This window comes from Equus quagga, chromosome 2 (assembly GCF_021613505.1).
Source record: "Equus quagga isolate Etosha38 chromosome 2, UCLA_HA_Equagga_1.0, whole genome shotgun sequence".
Classification (NCBI taxonomy): Eukaryota; Metazoa; Chordata; class Mammalia; order Perissodactyla; family Equidae; genus Equus; species Equus quagga.
In genome coordinates this window covers 170,427,925-170,446,803 of record NC_060268.1, presented here as the reverse complement: position 1 = coordinate 170,446,803, position 18,879 = coordinate 170,427,925, and the positions used below count along the sequence as shown (strand labels likewise).

The window sequence follows — 18,879 nt, the reverse complement described above, 5'->3', positions numbered from 1 at the left end:
GCACTGACTGCCACCCCCTCCTCCACCAGGGTCCCTGGAGCTGAAAAGTCCCCTCTGTGCCCCTAGATGACAAGTAGGGAAAGCGACATCTGAATCAAGGCAGCAGAATTGACTTAACAAGCAGTGACATTCCGCTTGGAGTGATCTGCAGGATTAGCCACCTCTTCTGTGTTTCACGGAAGACATAAGTGCAGGCATTTAGAGCGTGAGACAAGGAGAGCAGGGGAGGAAAGCGCGAGGTAAGCCCCTCATGAAGCAAACTGCTGGGCCAAAGCGGGTGCTGCAAGGCTGGAGGAGCCAGAGCAGAGGAGCCAGCTGTGCCCCCAATCCCTTACATGGCTCCCACCAACACATTCAGCCATGCCCCCTGCTGTGGTCACATCTGTGCTCACCCACACACAGCACTTGCAGGCCCCCACCCACAAACACAAACAAGTGTTCACAAACATTCACACACTCTCCAACACTCCTAGGTGCATTCGTACTCACAGTTACTCAGCCTCACTCACGCGTACCTGTGGTTAGCAGCCTCTTGCATGATGTTCAGAAACTCTGCTGGCAGATAGTGGTGGCTATTGCATCCAAAACCTCCACACTGGGAAGGGGGCAGGAGGCAGTCCTCAGCTAAGAGCATGCTAGGGAAGGAGGGACTGCTCAGAACAAAGCTGATTCTCAATAATATCACACCCAACAGAGAGAATGCCCACCAGAGCTCAAATGTGTGCAACACGGATTATATATGGCATAAGAGGTCGGGGCGGGGTGTGGGGGCGCTATTCACTGAAATCTAGCTCACATTTCACTCTTGAAGCCACAGGGCAAACATCTACCTAGAAGAAGGGATGTCTTTTTTTAAGCTTTGCCATCACAGTATGGGGTACAGCAGCCTCTGTCCCCCGAGGCCATGTGCACACTTACAGATCCATGTATGTGATCCACGTGCTTGAAGTTAGATGCCGTGCAAACACATTCAGGTACAGCCATTCATGCATCTGCATCTGCGGCCAGCAGTATGCAAGGTATGCAGCCACCAGTATGCAAGGTACAGGGCCAAACTCAGGCACAAAACTCTCTTCCTCACCATGCTTACTCCCAGGGACCCAGGCGCGGATGCTTGTCCTCAGTCTGGCTGATGATGAGGCTCAACCCCCATCCCAGGCCTTACACCCTACAGGCCAGGCCTCAGAAGTGTGAGGGCCCCCAGGAATGCTGCCTCAAGCTCCACTGATCAGGCAAGCGCCCCAAAAGTGACTCCACCTGTCCCTTCTTGCCTGGCACCAGAATGAGGCCACTGCCTACACAGTCCCAGGCGAGGGGAGAGGCTGGACACAGTGGGGCCCTCTAGGTGGCCAAGAGCACGGCAGGCAGCCCACCTCTTGGGCGTGCAGCGGGGGAGCGGGTGTTTGGGGGACAAGGAAGCTCCGCCCCCAGGGAGTCCTGGCTTCCACCTGCCCAGACTTTGCAGCCTCTTGGAGCCAAATGGGGAGAGCCCAAGTCCAGAGCCATGATTTCTAAATAAGCCAGACCCTCTGACAAGGTTGCCGGATCCAACCCCCCAGCCCCCGGGTGCACTTTTCCTTGCCCAGGGAGCACAGACAAAATGACACAAGGCACGCCTTGGGACGCCTGGCTTTAACGACCTCATGTCTGGTGACTCCTGAAACTTTCTTATCGCCCCTGGGCCTTCCGACAAAAAAGCAGCTCTCCAGCCTAAAAAGTCCTAGATGGGGGCCCAGCAGCCCCGACCTCTGCCCAAATACGGTGCGCTGAAGAGAGGCGGGGAGGAGGAAGACGATGCGCCAGCTTCTATCCCCACCATTCGACCGGAGATGAGGCAGGGTCGAGCCCCGGGGGCGCCCGCCGACCTAGAGCGGGGGTGGGCGGTCCCCGGTGCCTCCCTGCCTCCCCAGCTCTGCGCCAGCTCCTCTGGTTTGGGGGGAGGGGCATCCACGCTCTCTGGGGAGCAGAGCGAAGCCCCGCGAAGTGACCCCGTTTCTGAATGAAATTGAGCTGCCATTTTCATCTTCTTCCCAAATGTCAGCAGCGTTAGATCAGATTAGGAGCTAATCTCTTTCCAAAATTCATTTCCGAACAGGAGAGGTGGCTGCGGGCGGGGTAGAGGTTTGCTGTTTGTTTCAGTATTCCCCCCACACACGCTCCGTCTCCGCCTGCTCCTGGGGTGCGAGCGCGGGTGGAAGTGGGAATAGACGCACTGAGGCCCGAGCGAGGCGCGGCTGCGGCGCCCGGGGCGGGGCAGGACGCCGGCGCTGGGGGTGGGAGGGCGGCCGCCTTGGCCCCGCACTCTGCAGGAGCGCCGAGCCCGCGCGGCTCTTCCCTGAACGCTGAGACCGCTCCAAGGCCCCGGGACGCGCCCGGGGCGTCCTTCCCTGGCTGGAGAAGAACGGGACCCGAGGCCAGAGCGGGCAGGGCCCGAGGGACAGGCGCTGCGAGGGCCTCGAAGCGGGTCCCGCATCCTCCCAGCTAGACTGAGGTCCCTCCCCAAACCCCGCCTACCTTCCCCCCAACCAAGCCCCCAGCCTCCCACCCCGCGGGCTAGGATGGTAAAGGCGAGAGCAAAGGCGATTGCAACCTCAAGAGAGGAGAAAAAGGGAGAAATAAACGCCCAAACGAACTGGTCAGTACCTTGCAGGAGGCCTCATTTGACAAGTGACCAGAACACACCCGCTGGCCTGAATGCATAATTACCCCCAAGTGAAAATTCCCCATCTAATTTGATATTTGGTTCTTTGCAGAAGCTATAGCCTTCGTAAATAATATACAAAGTAAGAAACCTAATCCCGCCTGCTAGAATGTTTAATTCATCATTATGCGAGCTAATTGGAAGGTGATTATATGGTAATTGCTCATTAGTGGTGTATATTTATCGCTGTACCTTATGTCAAGGCCATGGGAATTGTGTAGAGTCTGTTCTCTCATTTCAAGGATCAGTTTCAGAAGCAGGAGCGAAGCAGGCAAGATCAAGTTCTTCCTGACGTCAGGGTCCAGCCGAGGACTATGGAGACCCGCGCTATATATAGGGCCTGGAGCGGGCTGGGGGCAGGGGCAGCCTGGGGCCCGGCTCAGGCGGGGAGCCGCGAGGTGCCGGGCAGCCAGACCACTGCCAGGCAAAGTCGGTCCTCCCCGACAGAGAGGAGAGGCTGGGGCTGGGGGCCCTGACCATTTTCCAAACGCGACCCCACCCCTATCCCAGGCACCTCCCCGGCCCTTCAGGTGCGTGTCGGCCTGGGCTTATGCTGAGAGAGGAGACCTTAACCCTGCGCCTTCTGTTGGGCTCCCCTGGTGGAGTGCGGAGGGCCAGTAGGTGTGGGGTAGAGAGGGGGACTGCCAGGCTTGGTCTGGACAGTGGGTGGGAGACAGGGAGCGGGAAGGTGAGGTTTGATTTAGAGAGAGACGTCGAATTTGGAGTAGTGGGGACCTCGGCTTCGGCCAGGAAATTCTCTTAATCCCCCCACCCGGCGAAGCGGGGTGCTGGCCTGACGACAGTGCCTGGTTTGTGCCTAGGAAGGGGGTTCCAGAGTCTCTCTGTGGTACGCGGCGAGGCCGGGGCGAACGAACTCGACGCACGGAGAAAGGCGGCGGGACGTGAGCCCAACACAGCCCCAATCGCCTAGGGTGGGAACCTGGGAGAGGCAGGAAGGCAGGTCTGAAATCCCGGGGATGCGGAGGAAAGACTTGGGCTCAGAGTGCAGGTGGAGGTGGAGGCAGTACGAGGCCCCGGGCCTCCGCAGCTGGGAGGATCCGGCCGGAACGCTTGGAGGCCAGCCTCCCGCCGAGCATCTTTGCACGTGGGCGTGATCTTTAGCGCGCTCTGGCGCCCCCTGGGAGGAGTGCGACGCCTTTTTGCCCCACCCAGACCCCAGCCCCGGGCGTTGGACACCCCTACTTGCAGCCCCAGGGCCCTGCCGAGTCCCTCCCGCCCCCTCGCCAGGCATCAGGCACTGATGAACAAAAGGCCAATTAGACGGTGGGGCGCGGCTGATGAATGGACCTTTCGCTTTCAAGCGTGGCACCGCCTCGGGTTTCCTGGCGTACAGGGTCGCGCCGGGAGAAGCAGCCTCCCCGAGCCGGGTCACGGCTGGGGTCAGCGGGTTCTCAAAACTCCCACTTCCCCCTCGCTCCGGGGCTGGGTGGGGGTGGTAAGGCCGGCGGCCGAGCGGCAGGCGCGAGAGCGGAGCTGCGGACCAGGCGCCCCGGCGGCCCCGCAGCTCGGCCTCGGGGCCCCGCGAGCAAACGCTGTAGGCCCGTTGCCGTTCCGCCTGGCCCGGCGGGCGCTGCGCTGAGGTGGCACCCGAGTAAATCAAGCGCTGATCCCTGGAATAATAAAGGCCGGCCTGAAAAATGCGCGGTTACAAAAAACGGCTGTTGCTTGCCCAACTCCGGAGCGAGTGGGGCGGCAAGGGGACAATACCCGACCCCAAGCCTCCTCACTAGACACACACATGCCCGGACCCCAAGACACACAAACGCTGCCCTGGTGCCGAGCATGGACGCCATCACACGAGAACCCCACTCGGACGCGGAGAAATGTTGCCGCGAGTCACACACACACACTGAGGCCATTCCCATCCTCCGAGATCCACAACTACAGCCAGACTCCAGTACGAAAGGAGCGTGGGCCTGGCGACCAGACCCTGGCACACAAATTCCACGCACAACTGCATTTCTACACCTTTGTAGGCACTCTAATTACAGCCGCACAACTGCACATTCTTGCCCTGACTCAATGCAGTCTAGATGCACGAGGAAAGCTGGACACCTGGACACTCTCACAACCTATACAAGTAGCCCTGGCCCCTCCAGCCTCCAACTCAGGCGATTAGCGCAGTTAGCACCTACACATCCTGACTGAAGTCCTGGCTCAGACACATAATTGCATCTCACACGAACACAACTGTTTCACAGACCTAACTCATACACTCAACCGTACAGACTACCACAGCCTCTCGCCCTAACTCACATCCACACCCTTATTCCGACTTGAAACTGCCCACAGGCGGGCAGCCACGCTAGATGCCCCCACCGCAGAGCGCGGCCCGGGGCCAGGCCTCCGAGACGCCAGAGTTCCTCCCCAATCGGCCTGCGCTTCCGAGACTTTGTTTCCTGAGACTCGAGGCGGGGACGGGGAGGAGCCGAGGTTTCCAAGGCCGCGCGCAGGCCCGAGCCCCCATTCTGCCTGGCCTGCTTGGCTCGGCTCTCTGCCTGCCACAATCCGCCCCTAGCACAAAAGTGGCCCGGCAGGTTCCGGGCCGCCGCCAACGCTCCCACTCCGGCTCGGCTGGGCTGCCAGGAGCAGAGTCGGAGGGAGCTGGGGGCACCGGACACCCAGAGCGACAGGCAGAAAGGGGTAACTATCCAAAGCTTCTCCCATCCCACGAGTTTCTGGTGCCTTGAAAAAGCCCCCCTCCCCCGTCCCCATACCCAGCCCCGCGCACGCCTACCGGGCCTGAGGGAATGAGATCCCAAGCTAGAAACGCATAAGGAGCCCACGTGTACCTCGCTGGACGGAGAACGCAGCCGGGGCGCACTGGCACTGTACATTCCGTTTGACACTCTCGGGGAAACGCAAACCAAGAACCCACGCCTCTCGTCTCACCCACATTCACTTGCCACAGGGGGACGCACAGGAAAGGCCCACAAGGAATCAACAAGGGGGCAGGAAATAGGCCAAACGTGTAACCTACATCCCCATTCAGTGTAACCGGCAGGACACAAGGCATCACGCGTGCAGTTCATCACTTGCAGGGAGGAATGCAGAAGCTGGCCCTCGGTGCCCAGAGAGCCCTGCCAGGGGCATCCAGGCCTGGCACCCATGTACCACGAAGGAGGACACAGACCTAGAGCGCACAGCTCCCACGCATCCCTGCCCAAGAAGCTGCAGCCCAGCACGCGCGCATCGTGAAGGGCACGCAGCCGCAAGGCACACGCGCCCCTCACCCTGCCCCGCGTCCCGGCGCCCCGCGCCCAGATAGTCATCGTGGGATGGCATCTCGCAAATATTTATATTCCTCAGCGCCACGGCAGCCCGCGTCCACATTAGACGCTCTAATCCTGCCACTTTAAATAGATGAATTAATAAAGCAAACGAGCGGCTAATAAGCTGACTGTCCTGCCTTTTTGAGGCGGGGAGAAGGACTCGAAAGTGCGCCAAATTTGTTTGCAGTGGATCAAGGCGAGCCGCCTCTGCTTCACTTTCTTTATCTTAATTCCGACTTGAAAAGATATAATTATCTAGTTTGAACAGAGCTGCTATCAAATCCTTCTTTGGGCCGGGAAGGGGGCGTTGGAGTGGATTGCGGCTCTCTGAGCCGCTCGGTGCAGCCGGAGATAGCGCGTAATGAAGATGTGGAGGCCTGAGATACAAAGGGCATTAACCTCATTAGCATGAAACCTTTTCTTCTTACCATTGTGGGACCCTTTCAGCCGCCTAATCCCCCCTATTTTCAAAGCTTGGTTTGTAATAAAGCTTTTAGGTTTTTTTTTTTCAAAGCTAATAGTATTCTCTGATGATTTTATTGCTGTTACACTACATAGGACATTTACCAAAAAAAAAAAAAAAAAATCTTCGTCACTCTCTCCCTTTTCTCATACTTCAAAAAAGTATATGGTTCCTGCAGAACTAAGCCTTTTAAATCAAGACAGGAAAAATTTCTTCTGGAAAGGCCAATCTGAATCTTACCAGGTCTGTGCTCATGTTTAAAGCAATCTGGGTTTGGGGGAAGTGATAGAAGGAAAAGGTATCTAGTTGTTTAAAGGAAAGATATGCCTCGCTGGAGCAGGGACCGCAAAGCACTCAAGACAGCTGTCAGTCACCAGAGGTCTCCGCTGTCCAAGCGGCTGGAAACTCCTCAGTTTCCAGGATACCCAGGGCAGCACCTGTCCCCGAGAGAGGCGAGGCTGGGTCTCCCCAGGCAGCCCCCTCTCGCCCCGGCATCCTCCTGCAGCCCAGTCTCCCCCACAACACATACACCTTCCCAGAGGAGGCTGCGTGAACACACACCATGAGCGGCCAGGGTTCTCCAGAGGAACAGAGACGGAGCAAAAAGAAAAGACAGGAAAAGATAAAGAAAAAAAAAAAAGAAGGAGAGAGACCAAGAATGAATTCGACTTTAGAGGAGAGGAGGGAAGGAAAAAAAAGAAAGGAGGAAAAATTTCCATAGTGCCCTATAGTCCTCACACGTGCACGGAATGTCTAATCTTAACTTTTCAAGGCAGGATGTTAACAAAGCTTGTATTTTTGCCCTGCATTGTAACTTGGCCTTATCACAGTGTAAAGGGTGGGGAGATTGTCCTAAATTATGTCCAGGCAGCCCCCCTGGATCCGTGGATTAAGAGATTAAAGGAGACCACTGGGCCAGGCCTCCTCTTTCCCCTTCATATTCCTGGTATGATAATTGCTTAAACTGATTTGCACTTTCACAAAAGCTCGCAGGACGCTTTGTAGCTCGAACAGAACAGACGAGGTTTCTCTATCAATGGAAATAAAACTGATTAATGCAGCCTATCAGGATAAGAAGCAAATGAAGCATGCAAAAACAACCTCGTACCCCTAGAAGGGAGAAGGAGGGGGAAAAAAGCTAAGTTTCCTCCAAGACTGGTTACAACTTTTTCTTTAATGTTAAAATGAAGAGTTGAAGGTTTCTCAGAATGCTTGCCTTATAAGGCTGCTGAGGCCTTTGGGTTTGCCTCATCACCTTCGGCAGACCGGGGCCAGAGAGGAAAGAAGGAAGGAAGGGAGGGAGGGAGGAAGGAAAGAAGGAAGGAAGGAAAAGACAGAAAGAGAGAGAATGAGACAAACTTGTATTTTGGGGTGTGAACTCAGAAACATAGTTTAAAAGTTGCAAGATTCTGATTCTGCTAAGCGTTTTCCCCAGTTGCAGGGGACTATTCTTCAATGCATAACTATATGTCCAGATTTTTTTTTAAAAAAATAACTAGAGGTTAAGAGAAGTAAGCATTTTTAACCTGAAATTCAAACTAAACTCCCTCAGTGGGCCTTGCAATGGGCAAAGGTCTGGTTGGAAAAACTCTCCCATCCCTTTTGCGAAGTACTTAAATTTTCCTAATCCTCGTCCCTCTCCACCCCCAGCTCCCTTCAAAATGCCCAAGAATCCATCAGTCTGGCCCTTTTGTGGGTGGGGAGCCTGGGTTTCCTGAGCCTAGTTGGGGAAAGACCACACTCAAATTATAAAGATACTTTTTAAAAAAAATTCACTTGCATTTCCCAAGATGACTACTCTGAGGGCATATTGATAAATCTTTATTGACAAAATATTGACATTGACATACTTCTTGGAAGTATATAGTGTGTTAGAATTCTAACAAATTAACACAAAACACAAAAATATTTACATTCTGGTATAGAAGACATTAAGGAAGCATTTGTCACTCTCTTTCGTAAGTCTATGATCTTGGAATAGAAACTCAGTGCTCGAAAACTTGCCGCCAGGTCGGTGGCCACACTTAACACCATCCCCGCTAACTACAGTCCTTCAGTTTTTGCAATAGATAGATTTAAAGTTTGGAATGGCCTTTACAGTGAATGGTTGAACTCAGCCAATATCTCCAACCACTAAAGGGAGTTTACCTCGTGATTTTAAGCCTCAGGATGTTAGGAAAGGGAATGTCCAAGAAATATAATTAATTTAGGGTTTTTTTTCCAGCACAAGTCCTGACTCCTCCTGTGGGCACCCTCCCCTGCCACCCCCAGCCCCCCATCCTGCTCCCCATAGCTCTGTGAGAGGACCCCTATCGCTCAGCCTACTTCATTTTGCTTTCACAATCACTTTGACGTCAGAAGGTATCAAAAAGTGTTTACAGACTGCACATTTCTCAAAAAAAAAAAATCAAAATCAAAAGCACACAGAACCTGTCTTTAAAAGGAAAAGAAAATTACAATTCATTTTCCATCTTTAGACACCATTCGCCCAACAACTGCTACATGCAATTCAAGTTTCTGAACAGGTGTGGGATGGGGCTGGATATGGAATTTCGATTGTTATTATTACTAATTATTTTTAAAAATTGGGGAAAAAACACTGCGAGGTGCAAAATAAAAAGTCCTGTGCCTGGTTGGGTTTTTTCTTTTATCATCATTATCATCATCATTTTTTTAAAAATCGGACTGCGACAAACGGAATACCTGCCAATCATCTTGTCTCCTGGTTTGGCGTTTGACTGACAGCTCCCCTTGTCAGAGCGCCTTCGGCTTTGCCACATTTCTCTCTCTCAATCTTTCTCGCTCTCTTTCTCTCTCTCTCTCTCTCTCCCTCTCTCTCTGTCTCTTTCTCACTCACTCAGCTGCCTCTTTAGACAAGGGTTGCATGTTGAACAAGGAGCCTCCGGTCCTCTGCCATCTTGGCGCGGCCTCGGATCAGGACTCTGCGCCCTCGCTGCCCAAAGTCTGCGATGCGCCGCTGCTCTCTGACTCCCTCTCCCCTTCTCGGTGAATGTGTGTGTGCGGTTTGTTTTTGTTTTGTAGGGTTTTTTCCTTCTTCTTGCCCTCCTCTCCCTGTCTGTTTTGCTCCGTGTTGTCCGTTTCTGTGGGGTTCGGTTTGTGTTTTTAATCGTCTGAGGTCACATCTATTTCTTCCGGACTCGCCTGCTTGGTGGCGATTCTCCACCGGTTAATATGGTGCGTCCCTTTTTTCTTTTGTTGCGAATCTGAGCCTTCTTCCTCCAGCTTCTGTCTTTTGAACTTTGTCCTTCGGTTCTGAAACCATACTTTTACCTGCGGGCGAGAGGCAGATGGGGCGCATTAGTTCCTTTAGAGCGCCCTCCTGCCTCTTCCTCCTTTGGCCAGCCGACACCCGGGACTGAGACTGCAAGAGTCCGGTCCCCCAGCGACGTATCCTAAGGACCGACCTCCCCATGGCCTCCCTTGGGAGAGCAGTGCTCCTAGTGCTAGTGCGTGGAGGGTGAGAAGCCTGGCTCCCCGCCCTCTGAGCCCTCCTGGACGCTTTCCCCAGCCCAAGCAGCCGGAAACGCACAGCGCCCCTTCTTGCCTTACCCTGCCCGGGACACCCACGTCCCGCTGAGAGCAAAAGTCTTGCAAAGCATGGGAAACCCCTATAAAAATAGTAAGTAAGAAAAAATAAAAAGAGACGTGTTCCTAACTCCCTCTACCTAGCCAGAGCAGGAAAGACCTCATTCCCTGCTGCAGCTTCCGGCAGGGCCCAATGTGCTTTCTATTTTCTGCCGGTTTCCGCAGCGTTGCCTAAATAAAGCGCCTCCTCTGCAAGGCCCGGGCCCTGGGTAAGCTCTCAGATTTGCCTGAGCTTCCTCCTCCCTGCCCAGGACTGTTGCAGGTGAGCAGGAGTTGGGGGGGGGGGGTGTTGCTGGAGGAAGCCAGGGGGCACGGTGGGATGCAGAGGCCTGGGCACCAACCCAGTTGTACCTTTCCAGCTAGGAAAACAGGCTCAAAAATGAAAGCTTCTGAAAGACGTGGGGATAAAGGGGAAATAAGAGAGAAACTGAGAAAGAGAACAGAAGAGAGGAAGAGACCTCTCTCCCGTCCTCTTAACCAGCCCCAGGACTGGCCTGGGTCAGCTCCCACCGGGTCACATTACTTCTCACCAGGACAGGGCTGGTGGCCTGGCCTCCCCAGGGCAGCTGCCAGTGGTCTGGGGAGCAATGAGGCAAACTGGGCTGCAAGCCCCATTGCCCTCTGGGGAAGCTGAGTGATGGGTCCTCATTCAGCGACCCGACTAGACAGTAACACTGTCCCAGGTCCCCAGCAGTGAGGGACTGGTGAGGGAAATGTGGTGACTGCAACTCCCCTGCTCCCGGGACTGTCCCATCCTGATAGCAGCTCCCCAGGCCCCTGAAGTCCGCTCCAATTCCTCCTTTTAGACGGCCAGCCCAGGTTCCTGCTTGCTCTCCCCTAATGCCCAGTCCCCCCAAGTGCCCCATGAAAAAGCCGAGCTGGAACAAGGCTGAGTTTAATTTGCTTTGAGTTTGCTAATTGAGGGGGAGGACGGTTCATTTCTCCCCGGCGCTCGCCCAAGGCGCGCGTCGGTGCGCTCGGGGCTTGACACGCACACAAAGCCCCCAGGCAGCGTGGGCAGCGAGGCGGACAAAGACCACCGCCGCCTCGGCCATCCAGGAGAAAGCCGCGGGCGCGCCTGTGCGCGGTCGCGCACCAACCCGCCAGGCCCTCCTCGGTTTTGTCCTGGGGGACGTTTTAAAACAAAAGCTTCGACCTCTTTGCGCCTCCCAGAAAAAGTGTTACTACTTAATCGGCCCGAAAACGTTACAGTTTGCCGAGAACTTTGACCCCGCCCCGCGGCTCCGCGTACAGTAGCGCCTACTGTAGCCCTAAGCCCCCTCCCCGCCCCGGGGCAGGCCAGAGCCAGGCCCGCCTCGGGACTCTGGCGCAGGAAGGGTCTGTCCTCTGGGGCAGCCCCTCTCCGCAGCCTTCCAGCTCTGTTTCTCTGATTTAGGGACACACCCAAGATGCCTGGCTTCCGCTGCTGCCGTCTGACTCTCCGATCACCTCAGCGGGAGTAACTGGAGCCGTCGGTGTGAGCGAGGGCCTGCAGTCGCACAGAAGTCGCCCTTAACCCGCTCCCAGCCGTCTCCAGCCTCTAGTCCCATACACCCCCGGCCCCCTGCTGCACTCTCCCTCTTGCTGGACCCCAGCCGAGTCACTAGACTGTCACCGCAAGTCTCACCGAAGTGCACAGGTGTCTTAGCCAAGAGCTGCCAGGCATGCCCAGCCGGGCAGAAGGAGCGACTCGGCGCGTGCCCCTAGAGCCCGGGGTGGATAGGCTCACAGTGCCCTGCTGGAGCGCAAGGAAGCCAGGCACCTTGAAACATACACATCCTGAGCCCGGGCCTGGAACCAGCTCCCGGGCTCTTTGTCGAAGGCCCTCTCCCAGCTCCGCACTTGTGCGCCAGCTGCGTGGGGCCGGAGATCTGGGATGGAGTCGTCGTGCCGGGGCCGGCTCACCTGAGTTTCCGTGAGGCTGAGGCTGTGCGCCAGCTGCTTCCTCTCAGCGCCCACCACGTAGTGGTTTTTCTCGAAGGCGTGTTCCAGCCTCAGAAGCTGGGACGGGGAAAAGGCGGTTCTGATCCGTTTCGGCTTTCGGGCCAGCGCGTTGTGCAAAAGGAAGCTCTCTGGGCTTGTGTCGTTCCCTGCGGGGGACACAACAGAAGTTCTGGTTAGAGGGGGGCGGCCTGGCTGGGGCCGGCCGCTTCTCCCGAGCCGGGCTGGCGGGGCACCGCGCTCAGGGCCTTCGCGTAGCCGGTGGGGCTCGGCCTGAGGGGCTGGTGGCCCTCCGGAGGCGCGCGAAGAGGACACTGGCCCCGCAGCAGCCCCCGACCGCCTGGGCTGTACCTGCGCGGCCCCCACCCAGCAGCTGCCTCGGCGGGGCCAGTCCCCACGCTCCCGACCTCGGCAGGCTTCGCAGCTGCCCTGGCGCCGCGGGCCTCGCCACCCCCGCGCCGGGCGCCCGGGGCAGAGGAGGAGGCAGTAGGGGCGGCCCGGGGATTGGTGCCCACGACCCAAAGAAACGGCTTTCTCTTCTTTCTAACCCCTCGGAGAACTTTGACCCCGGGGGGAGAGGCGGTGTGCCGCTATCTGGAGCTTTCTCAGGGACGTACTTTAAAATTATTTAAATCTTTCTCCTCCGGGAAACTGCAGAGGCCGGGGATGTGGTTGCAGCCTGGCTGGGACCGAAATCTCGCCAGCGGGTGCGCCCGGTTTCGGCCGCCGCTGCCTCCCGAGGACCCGGTTCCCCCGCTGCCCGGCTGGAGAGAACTAGGAGGCGCGAGCGAAGGGATCGAAACTCGGGGGTTACCGAGCTGGGGGCACCGATTGGGACTGTCCACGGCCCCACACAATCCCGGCTACTCCGGGCCTGCTGTCGGGACCAAGAGCGTGGCTGGCGGGGAATGAGGAAAGGGAGCCCTAAACTTTGCGAGAGAGTTTCGGGTTCACTCATTAGGGTGGGAAATCGATTCACTAAAAACACAAAGAAAAACAAGCCGACAGTCCAGGCGGGAATGGAGGCAAATCCGGTCTCCAGAAATGAGAGAGAAAGGTTTTTGTTTTGTTTTGTTTTTTAAATTATTGGGGGAGTGGCATCTACCAGATTTTAGGCTCGGCAGGAGCTCAAAGGGTTAAAGAATGAACAAGCCGCTGAGTATTGATCAGCTGCCGCGGGAGGTTTGTCTCTTCCCGGCTCCGATCGCTAAACTAATTACTCGACACTTTTTCTGGAGTTTTAACTTTCCTCCCACACCCCCCCCCGAAAAAAACCAAACAAATCAAAAAATAGCAAGAAAGGCAAACACCCAAACAGGTCTTCTTCTCCAGCCCGTCTCCCGACTCAGTTCATTTCTTTTAAAAGGAAAACAAAAACAAAAACAAAACCCAGACCGAACCTGACTTCCCGCGCGGCCGCGCGGCGCCCCGATGGAGCAGGTCGCGGCGAGAGCGCCGGCCCCGGAGGTTTCTGCCCGCGTGAGTTCCAGCCCCTCCCTGGGCCTCCAAAAAACAGAAAAGAACAAACCCCCAGACTCTGCTTCGGGGCACGGAGGGTCCCCTGGCCTCCCGAAGAGGGCCGGAGACCAAGAAGTCGTGGGTCTAGGCTGAAGGGGCGAGGAGTGGGTGGCGAACATGGTCTCTCGCAGTAGAAGATGAACTTAGCAGCCGGGCCCTGTCCTCGCCCCTCGGAGCCAGGGAGGCGAGGGCATCGCCGAGGAGATGGGGAGCCTGGGGACCCCGCGGGCTCCAGGACTCCGTGGCGGCCGGCACTCACCGAAGGCTGTCCCAGCCTGCCTCGACCTCAGAACACTCGGGGACAACTTCTCTGGCTGTGCCCCTTCTTAAGGGTCAAGCGGCCGCAGGCCAGCCCCCAACCGGCCGCAGCTTCCGAGACTGGGGACCAACACCATGCCCGGCCCCTCGCCGCCCAGTTTCTGAACAGGCGCGCGGGCCAGCGAGCCGGAGAAACCTCCGCCCAGGCCTTGCCGAGCGCCCACCCCGAGCAGGCCGAGGGCAGTGCGGGATGCGGCGCGCTGCAGCCCCGCGACGTGGCACGTACCTTGGAAGCGGTGGCCCAGATATCGATAGCGGTGGATGAGCCAGGGGTAGAAGGTGGACGGGTCCCGCTGCTGCGAGGCGAAGAGGGGGTGTGGCGAGTGCGAGGAGGGCAGGGGGTGGGCGGCCAGGGCGTGCGGCGGCGGCACCGGGTGCACGGGCACGGCGGGGTTGGGCGGGTGCGAGACCGCCTCGGCGAACACCAAGTCCGGGTTGGAGTAGACGCCCCTGCCGGCGGCGGCGGCGGCGGCGGCGGCCGAGTGGAAGCCGTTGAGGAACGGGTTTATGGGGCTGGAGTTGGCGTAGCTGAGCGCCGCGGGACGGATGGGGTCCTCAGAGCGCGAGGCGGGCAGGGGACTGTCCTTGGCCACCAGCGACTCGATGGTGAAGCAGCGCTTGGGTGCCGGCTGGAACATGCTGCGCCGAGGAGCGGGCGCCCGGGGCTCCGGCTCCCGGCGACCGCGGCGCGCTGCCTCCGCCGCCCGCTGCCAGCGGCGAGGACGGACGAGAATTGGGGACTTGTTTGTTTGGGGTGGGGGTGGGGGTGGGGGGAGGAAAGAAAGAAAGGAAAGGAAAGGAAAAAGGAAAGGAGGGGGAGGGGGGAGGGAGAGGCAACGCCGAGGATCCCGAGAATCTTGCACCAAACGCGCCCAACCTGGAGAGAGGGGGAAAAAATCCTTCCAGAAGAATTTGCAGGCGTGGATTGGGGTAATTTTTTTTTTTTTTTTTTTTTTTTGGCGAGATGGCGTGGGGGGATGGGGTGGGGGGGGGGGGGGGGGGGGGGGGTAGGGGGGGGGGGGGGGGAGTTTCTTGGGGGAGGCAAAAAAAAGTTTTCTCTCCTCTGCAAAAGGCGGGCAGGGCGCCCTAAGTCCAAGGACAATCCATGGAAGTGTTCGCTTCTTCACAAGTTGTGCAAACGATTTGTTAGTTCATGAGCCTAATTAGTGCGGGGATCACATAAACAGCTTCCTCCGAAGCCTGGTAAATGGCTTGATGATTGGTCGCTATTACTCGCCCTGAGGTGGAAGGGGGGAGACTCTTTAAAGTGCGTCAGAGGGAGGCAGGCGCCTGGGAACCCGGAGGCCTGGATCCGGGCCGAGAGTGGAACGGAGTCGGCGCCGCTGCCTCGGCTGTGCCTCCGGCGCCCGCCAGGCCGCCCGGCCTCTCCGCGCCCTCGTCCCGCGCTCCCGGCTCAGTCGCTCCCGCGGCGCCCGCTGCAGCTTCTCCTCCGCCTCTTTCGCCGCCTCCTCTGCCTTCAGCTTCTTCTCTTCTTCCTCCTCCTCCTCTTCCTCCTTCTTCCTCTCCTCTTCTTCCTCCTCCTCTTTCCCCACCTCCTCTCTCTCAGCCACCGCCTCCTCCTCCACCGCCACCACTCCCTCTGGGGCACCCCGGTCCCTGCAGAGTCCCGGCCGGCGGCGCCTCGGCTGCAGCCCCCTGGATCCTGAGCCTGCCGAGCCCGAGCTGGTAGGACAGACGGACAGACAGATACGCAGATTCCTCACGCCTAGCGCTCCGCCGCTGCTGCCCTCCGCGGCCCCGGGTCACGGGAGCTGGGATCGCCCCCCGAGTACCGCGAGGGTAAGCGGGCAGGGGCTGGTTCCGTGCGAGGGCTAACGGAGCCGTTTGGTTATACCGGTCCTCACCCCCAGCAAAACGCCTGGCGGTTTCCTAGGTGAGGAGGGAGCCTGGGGGCTGAGAGAGGGGTCCCCCAACCGCGCGTAACCTAGAGGTCCCTGGGTCGCTGCGTTCGCGATCCTTGACCCGGCTCGTTCGTTTGCAAGTTGAGACGGGAGTCGACGACCCTGCCGGGGCTATGGGCTTCCAACTCGCCCCACAGGCTCTGGCGTTTTCTCTCTGGGAGGGTGCTCACCTCCTTCTTAAAAACAGTTTCTTCTGTATTATCTGGACCGGGGGTCCAAAGTCAGAGGAGAAGCTGATGTGGTGCGACTATTATCGTTCCGTTGTCGTTATTGCTTGTGTTAGTGTTGTCATTGTTATCATTATTGACGCTATTATTATTTCCATCATTCTGCCATCTGTCGTCCCAGGGGCGGGTTGCTTTGCTAACCCAGGGCTCGAAACTAGGGACGGCAGATCGCGTCTCCGGTCCCGGGCCGTGTCCGCATTTTCGAGCTTGCCTTCGGTTTTGGGCCGATTTTAGGGCCGAGTTCCCTCGTCGCGATTGGCTCACGCAGCGGTATAATTATGATCACATCCCCCAGGCTGCTGGCGCTGCTTTCTGTTTATTGGTGGTTAAAGATCTATTATCTATTCATCAGCCGCCTCTTTTTTCCTTTTTTTTTTCTTTTTGCCAATTACATTCTTCCAAAGTGAAGTACCAGCAGGTATTTTGCACGTTTACAATTAATGATTAAAAAAAAAATCTGGCGTCCTTTAAATCTATTACTTGGAAGCCCATGTCATTTCTCTTAAGTACGAAGAAATGCCTGTGTTGGTGACTAGGTTGCCGTGAGACCCTCGAAAAGTCCACTGGGAGGGGGAGAAGAGCGCAGTCGATGGAGCGAGGCTGCAACACCACCAGATTCATCAGTGGAGGCTCCCCAGGTCTTAGGACGTGCTACACACCCCCTTCGCCAGCTACCCCCTTTCCTGCCCTAGGGTCTTCCCTGACCCTCTCTGGTTTCATCTGCTGTGTATTTACGTTCATGTCAATTTCTCGCTTCTTTATTCCAGGCATAGTTTGTGTTTGGGGGGAGGGGGTCCGAAAACCCCTTTTGGAAAACTCTCCAGGCAATAGAGGAGTTAGAAGTGTGTTTTCTGAGGTTGTCTGGGCGCCTGACCTTAGTGAGGGGCCAACAGGGGTCATCTGCGCTGTCCCTCAACCTCCCTGAGGCACACACACATGCAAACATTCACACCGAGACAGGTGTGGGCCCGGCGTTGCCCTCACACTCAGAGAAACCTGTCCCTGCCTCAGGTTGCAGACCTCTGACTCCAGCTCTTGGCTAGGGTTTTGCTGCTTGACTGGTTCTCGTGGCCTTGCTTTGCAGGCATCTCCCCATCCTTTCTCCCAGGCCTAAGGATACAGGGTCTTTGATCCAGCCTCTTGGGGTGGGGTGCAGTCGAAGAGGCACCTTCCTGGGGTCTGAATTACCACCTCTGAAAATGTTGTCTCCAGTTCAGAAATCCTGCCCTCAGTTAGGCTGTGGGCACAGAAGCCTGATGCTGCCCAGGCCGGCAGGGAGCCTAGAGCCACCAGGAACAGTGGAAGTCTTTTGGTTGTGCCAGCCAGCCGTGGAGCCTGGAGTGGAGGTAGAGGTCAGCCCGCTATTTCTGAAGCTGGAAAGAAACACTCTGTTCAGGCGGGCTGTAGATCCCAGATCCTGGAGAGGGAGGGAGAGGGCCCCTTACTCCCTGGTAGGTTCTCCAGGAGGGCTGGGGAGTCAGGCTCCAGCCTCTACCTCAGGCCAGGCCCTCAAAACTCGGCCTGAAACTCCAGGTGGAAAATTGGGAGCACTCAAAGCCTGCCCTGACTGCAGGGTGGAGAATGACCATTCATTGCACAGTTGGTACTAGTGATCTTGGCTCAGGGCATGAGAGGAATTGACCTTGAGGGCAAAGGGGGGGTCCAGTCAGCGTTTGGGAGGTGGGGTGAGGCCCACTATAGTGACGTGTATGGGCATTTGCCCTCCTTCAAAACTCTAGGGCTGAGCACTAAGGTGTTGTCAGTACCCCCTTAAAGCTTTTCTCCCTTTGCCTAGAAGGTGTCCATAGAATGTCCCAAGGGAGGGAGCCACAGTCTGGAGCCCAGCCCCCTCAGCCTCCTGCTGGAGGCAGGAACATTTGGCTGGGGCAGAGGGCCCAGGCTCCTCTGAAGCTAGTCTCCCTTCCTGCAACCCCCTCAAGCAGGCCATCCGCCTCCTGCAAACCTCCTTGAGAAGGCCAGGTTTGCCCCGTGACTCTAGCTGTCCCGCAGGTGGCCGAGGGTAAGAGCCAGCAGGCTCTGGTGCCTGCCCTCCCGGCGGGCAGAGGACGCCAGTTCCTCTGCCTCCTGCGCCTCTAGCCCCAGGCCGTGTCGGCCCCCACAAGGGAGAAGCAGGTTTCCAGTGAATCAGGGGCCGCGTGGAAGCCCTGGAAGCCGGATAATCTATGCTAATTCATGCGCCCGACCTGAGGAGCTGGGGAAGGTTCCGAGCTGCCAGGCCCGACGTGCGGGGGAATTAACTAGGAGAGTAACTCATTAACCAAACTGGCGGGTGGAAGCGCGCCAGGGCGCTGGGCACTCTGGTCTGGACTCGGACCCCGAGCTGCCTCTGGCCCCCGCTTCTTGGACCGCGTGGCTGCACTCACTTTACTCACTCACTTTACTCGTGGCTTCGGCCTTGCAGAATCCGGCCCCTCTTTGTTCCTTAGCTGCCCTGGAAGGACGAGTATTTGGTTCAGTACCGCGTGCCATGGGAGATGGGGAGATTTCTGAGGCTCCATCTTAGAGGGCAGGCCTCCCTTCCCCCAGCCCCCAAGCCACCGCGGTTGGGCTCTGTAGATTCAGGAATCTACACTCTTGCGGTAACTGGGCTAGCAGACACATGATGTAGGTTCGAATCTCAGGTCTGTCACTTACTGCCTGGGCAATCTTGGGCAACACGGCAACCTCTCCCGACCTCCATTTTGTCGTCTGTGAAAATACGGCCCATGCTGCCTGCGGGGCAGTGGCGAGAAGGAGTCGGGCCTGTTTGGGGGAGCATAGAAATCTACTTCCGGATTGTGGTGGTAATTACACGTCTGTATGCGTTTTTCAAAACTCATAGAACTGCATACTAGAAAGGATGAATCTTAATGTATGGAATTTATACCTA

At 57.2% G+C, this 18,879-nt stretch overlaps 2 protein-coding genes across 2 annotated transcripts in view; one reads left to right on the top strand and one right to left on the bottom strand.

Moving 5' to 3' along the window:
* Positions 1-8,267: 8,267 nt before the first annotated feature.
* Positions 8,268-14,790, bottom strand: EMX2 (empty spiracles homeobox 2). Its single transcript, XM_046653728.1, has 3 exons — positions 14,067-14,790; positions 11,969-12,153; positions 8,268-9,748 (listed from the first exon to the last, which is right to left on the bottom strand). The coding sequence occupies exons 1-3, from the start codon at positions 14,476-14,478 to the stop codon at positions 9,581-9,583; spliced, it is 765 nt and encodes a 254-aa protein (XP_046509684.1). The 5' UTR covers positions 14,479-14,790; the 3' UTR covers positions 8,268-9,580.
* LOC124235251 (putative protein TPRXL) overlaps positions 14,477-18,879 on the top strand; it is a 43,310-nt gene continuing 38,907 nt past the window's right edge. The window contains exons 1-2 of the mRNA XM_046652837.1: positions 14,477-14,583; positions 15,109-15,640. Of these exons, the coding sequence (XP_046508793.1) occupies positions 14,477-14,583; positions 15,109-15,640 (639 nt within the window). The remainder of the gene's footprint in view (positions 14,584-15,108; positions 15,641-18,879) is intronic.

Bases quoted from the DNA above. Each gene is read 5' to 3' on its own strand.
- EMX2 (XM_046653728.1), bottom strand. From the start codon at position 14,478: ATGTTCCAGCCGGCACCCAAGCGCTGCTTCACCATCGAGTCGCTGGTG. The intron at 12,154-14,066 runs GTACGTGCCACG...TGTCCCCCGCAG, and splicing joins TCTGGGCCACCGCTTCCAAG to GGAACGACACAAGCCCAGAG. The intron at 9,749-11,968 runs GTGAGCCGGCCC...TCTCGCCCGCAG, and splicing joins TCAGCCTCACGGAAACTCAG to GTAAAAGTATGGTTTCAGAA.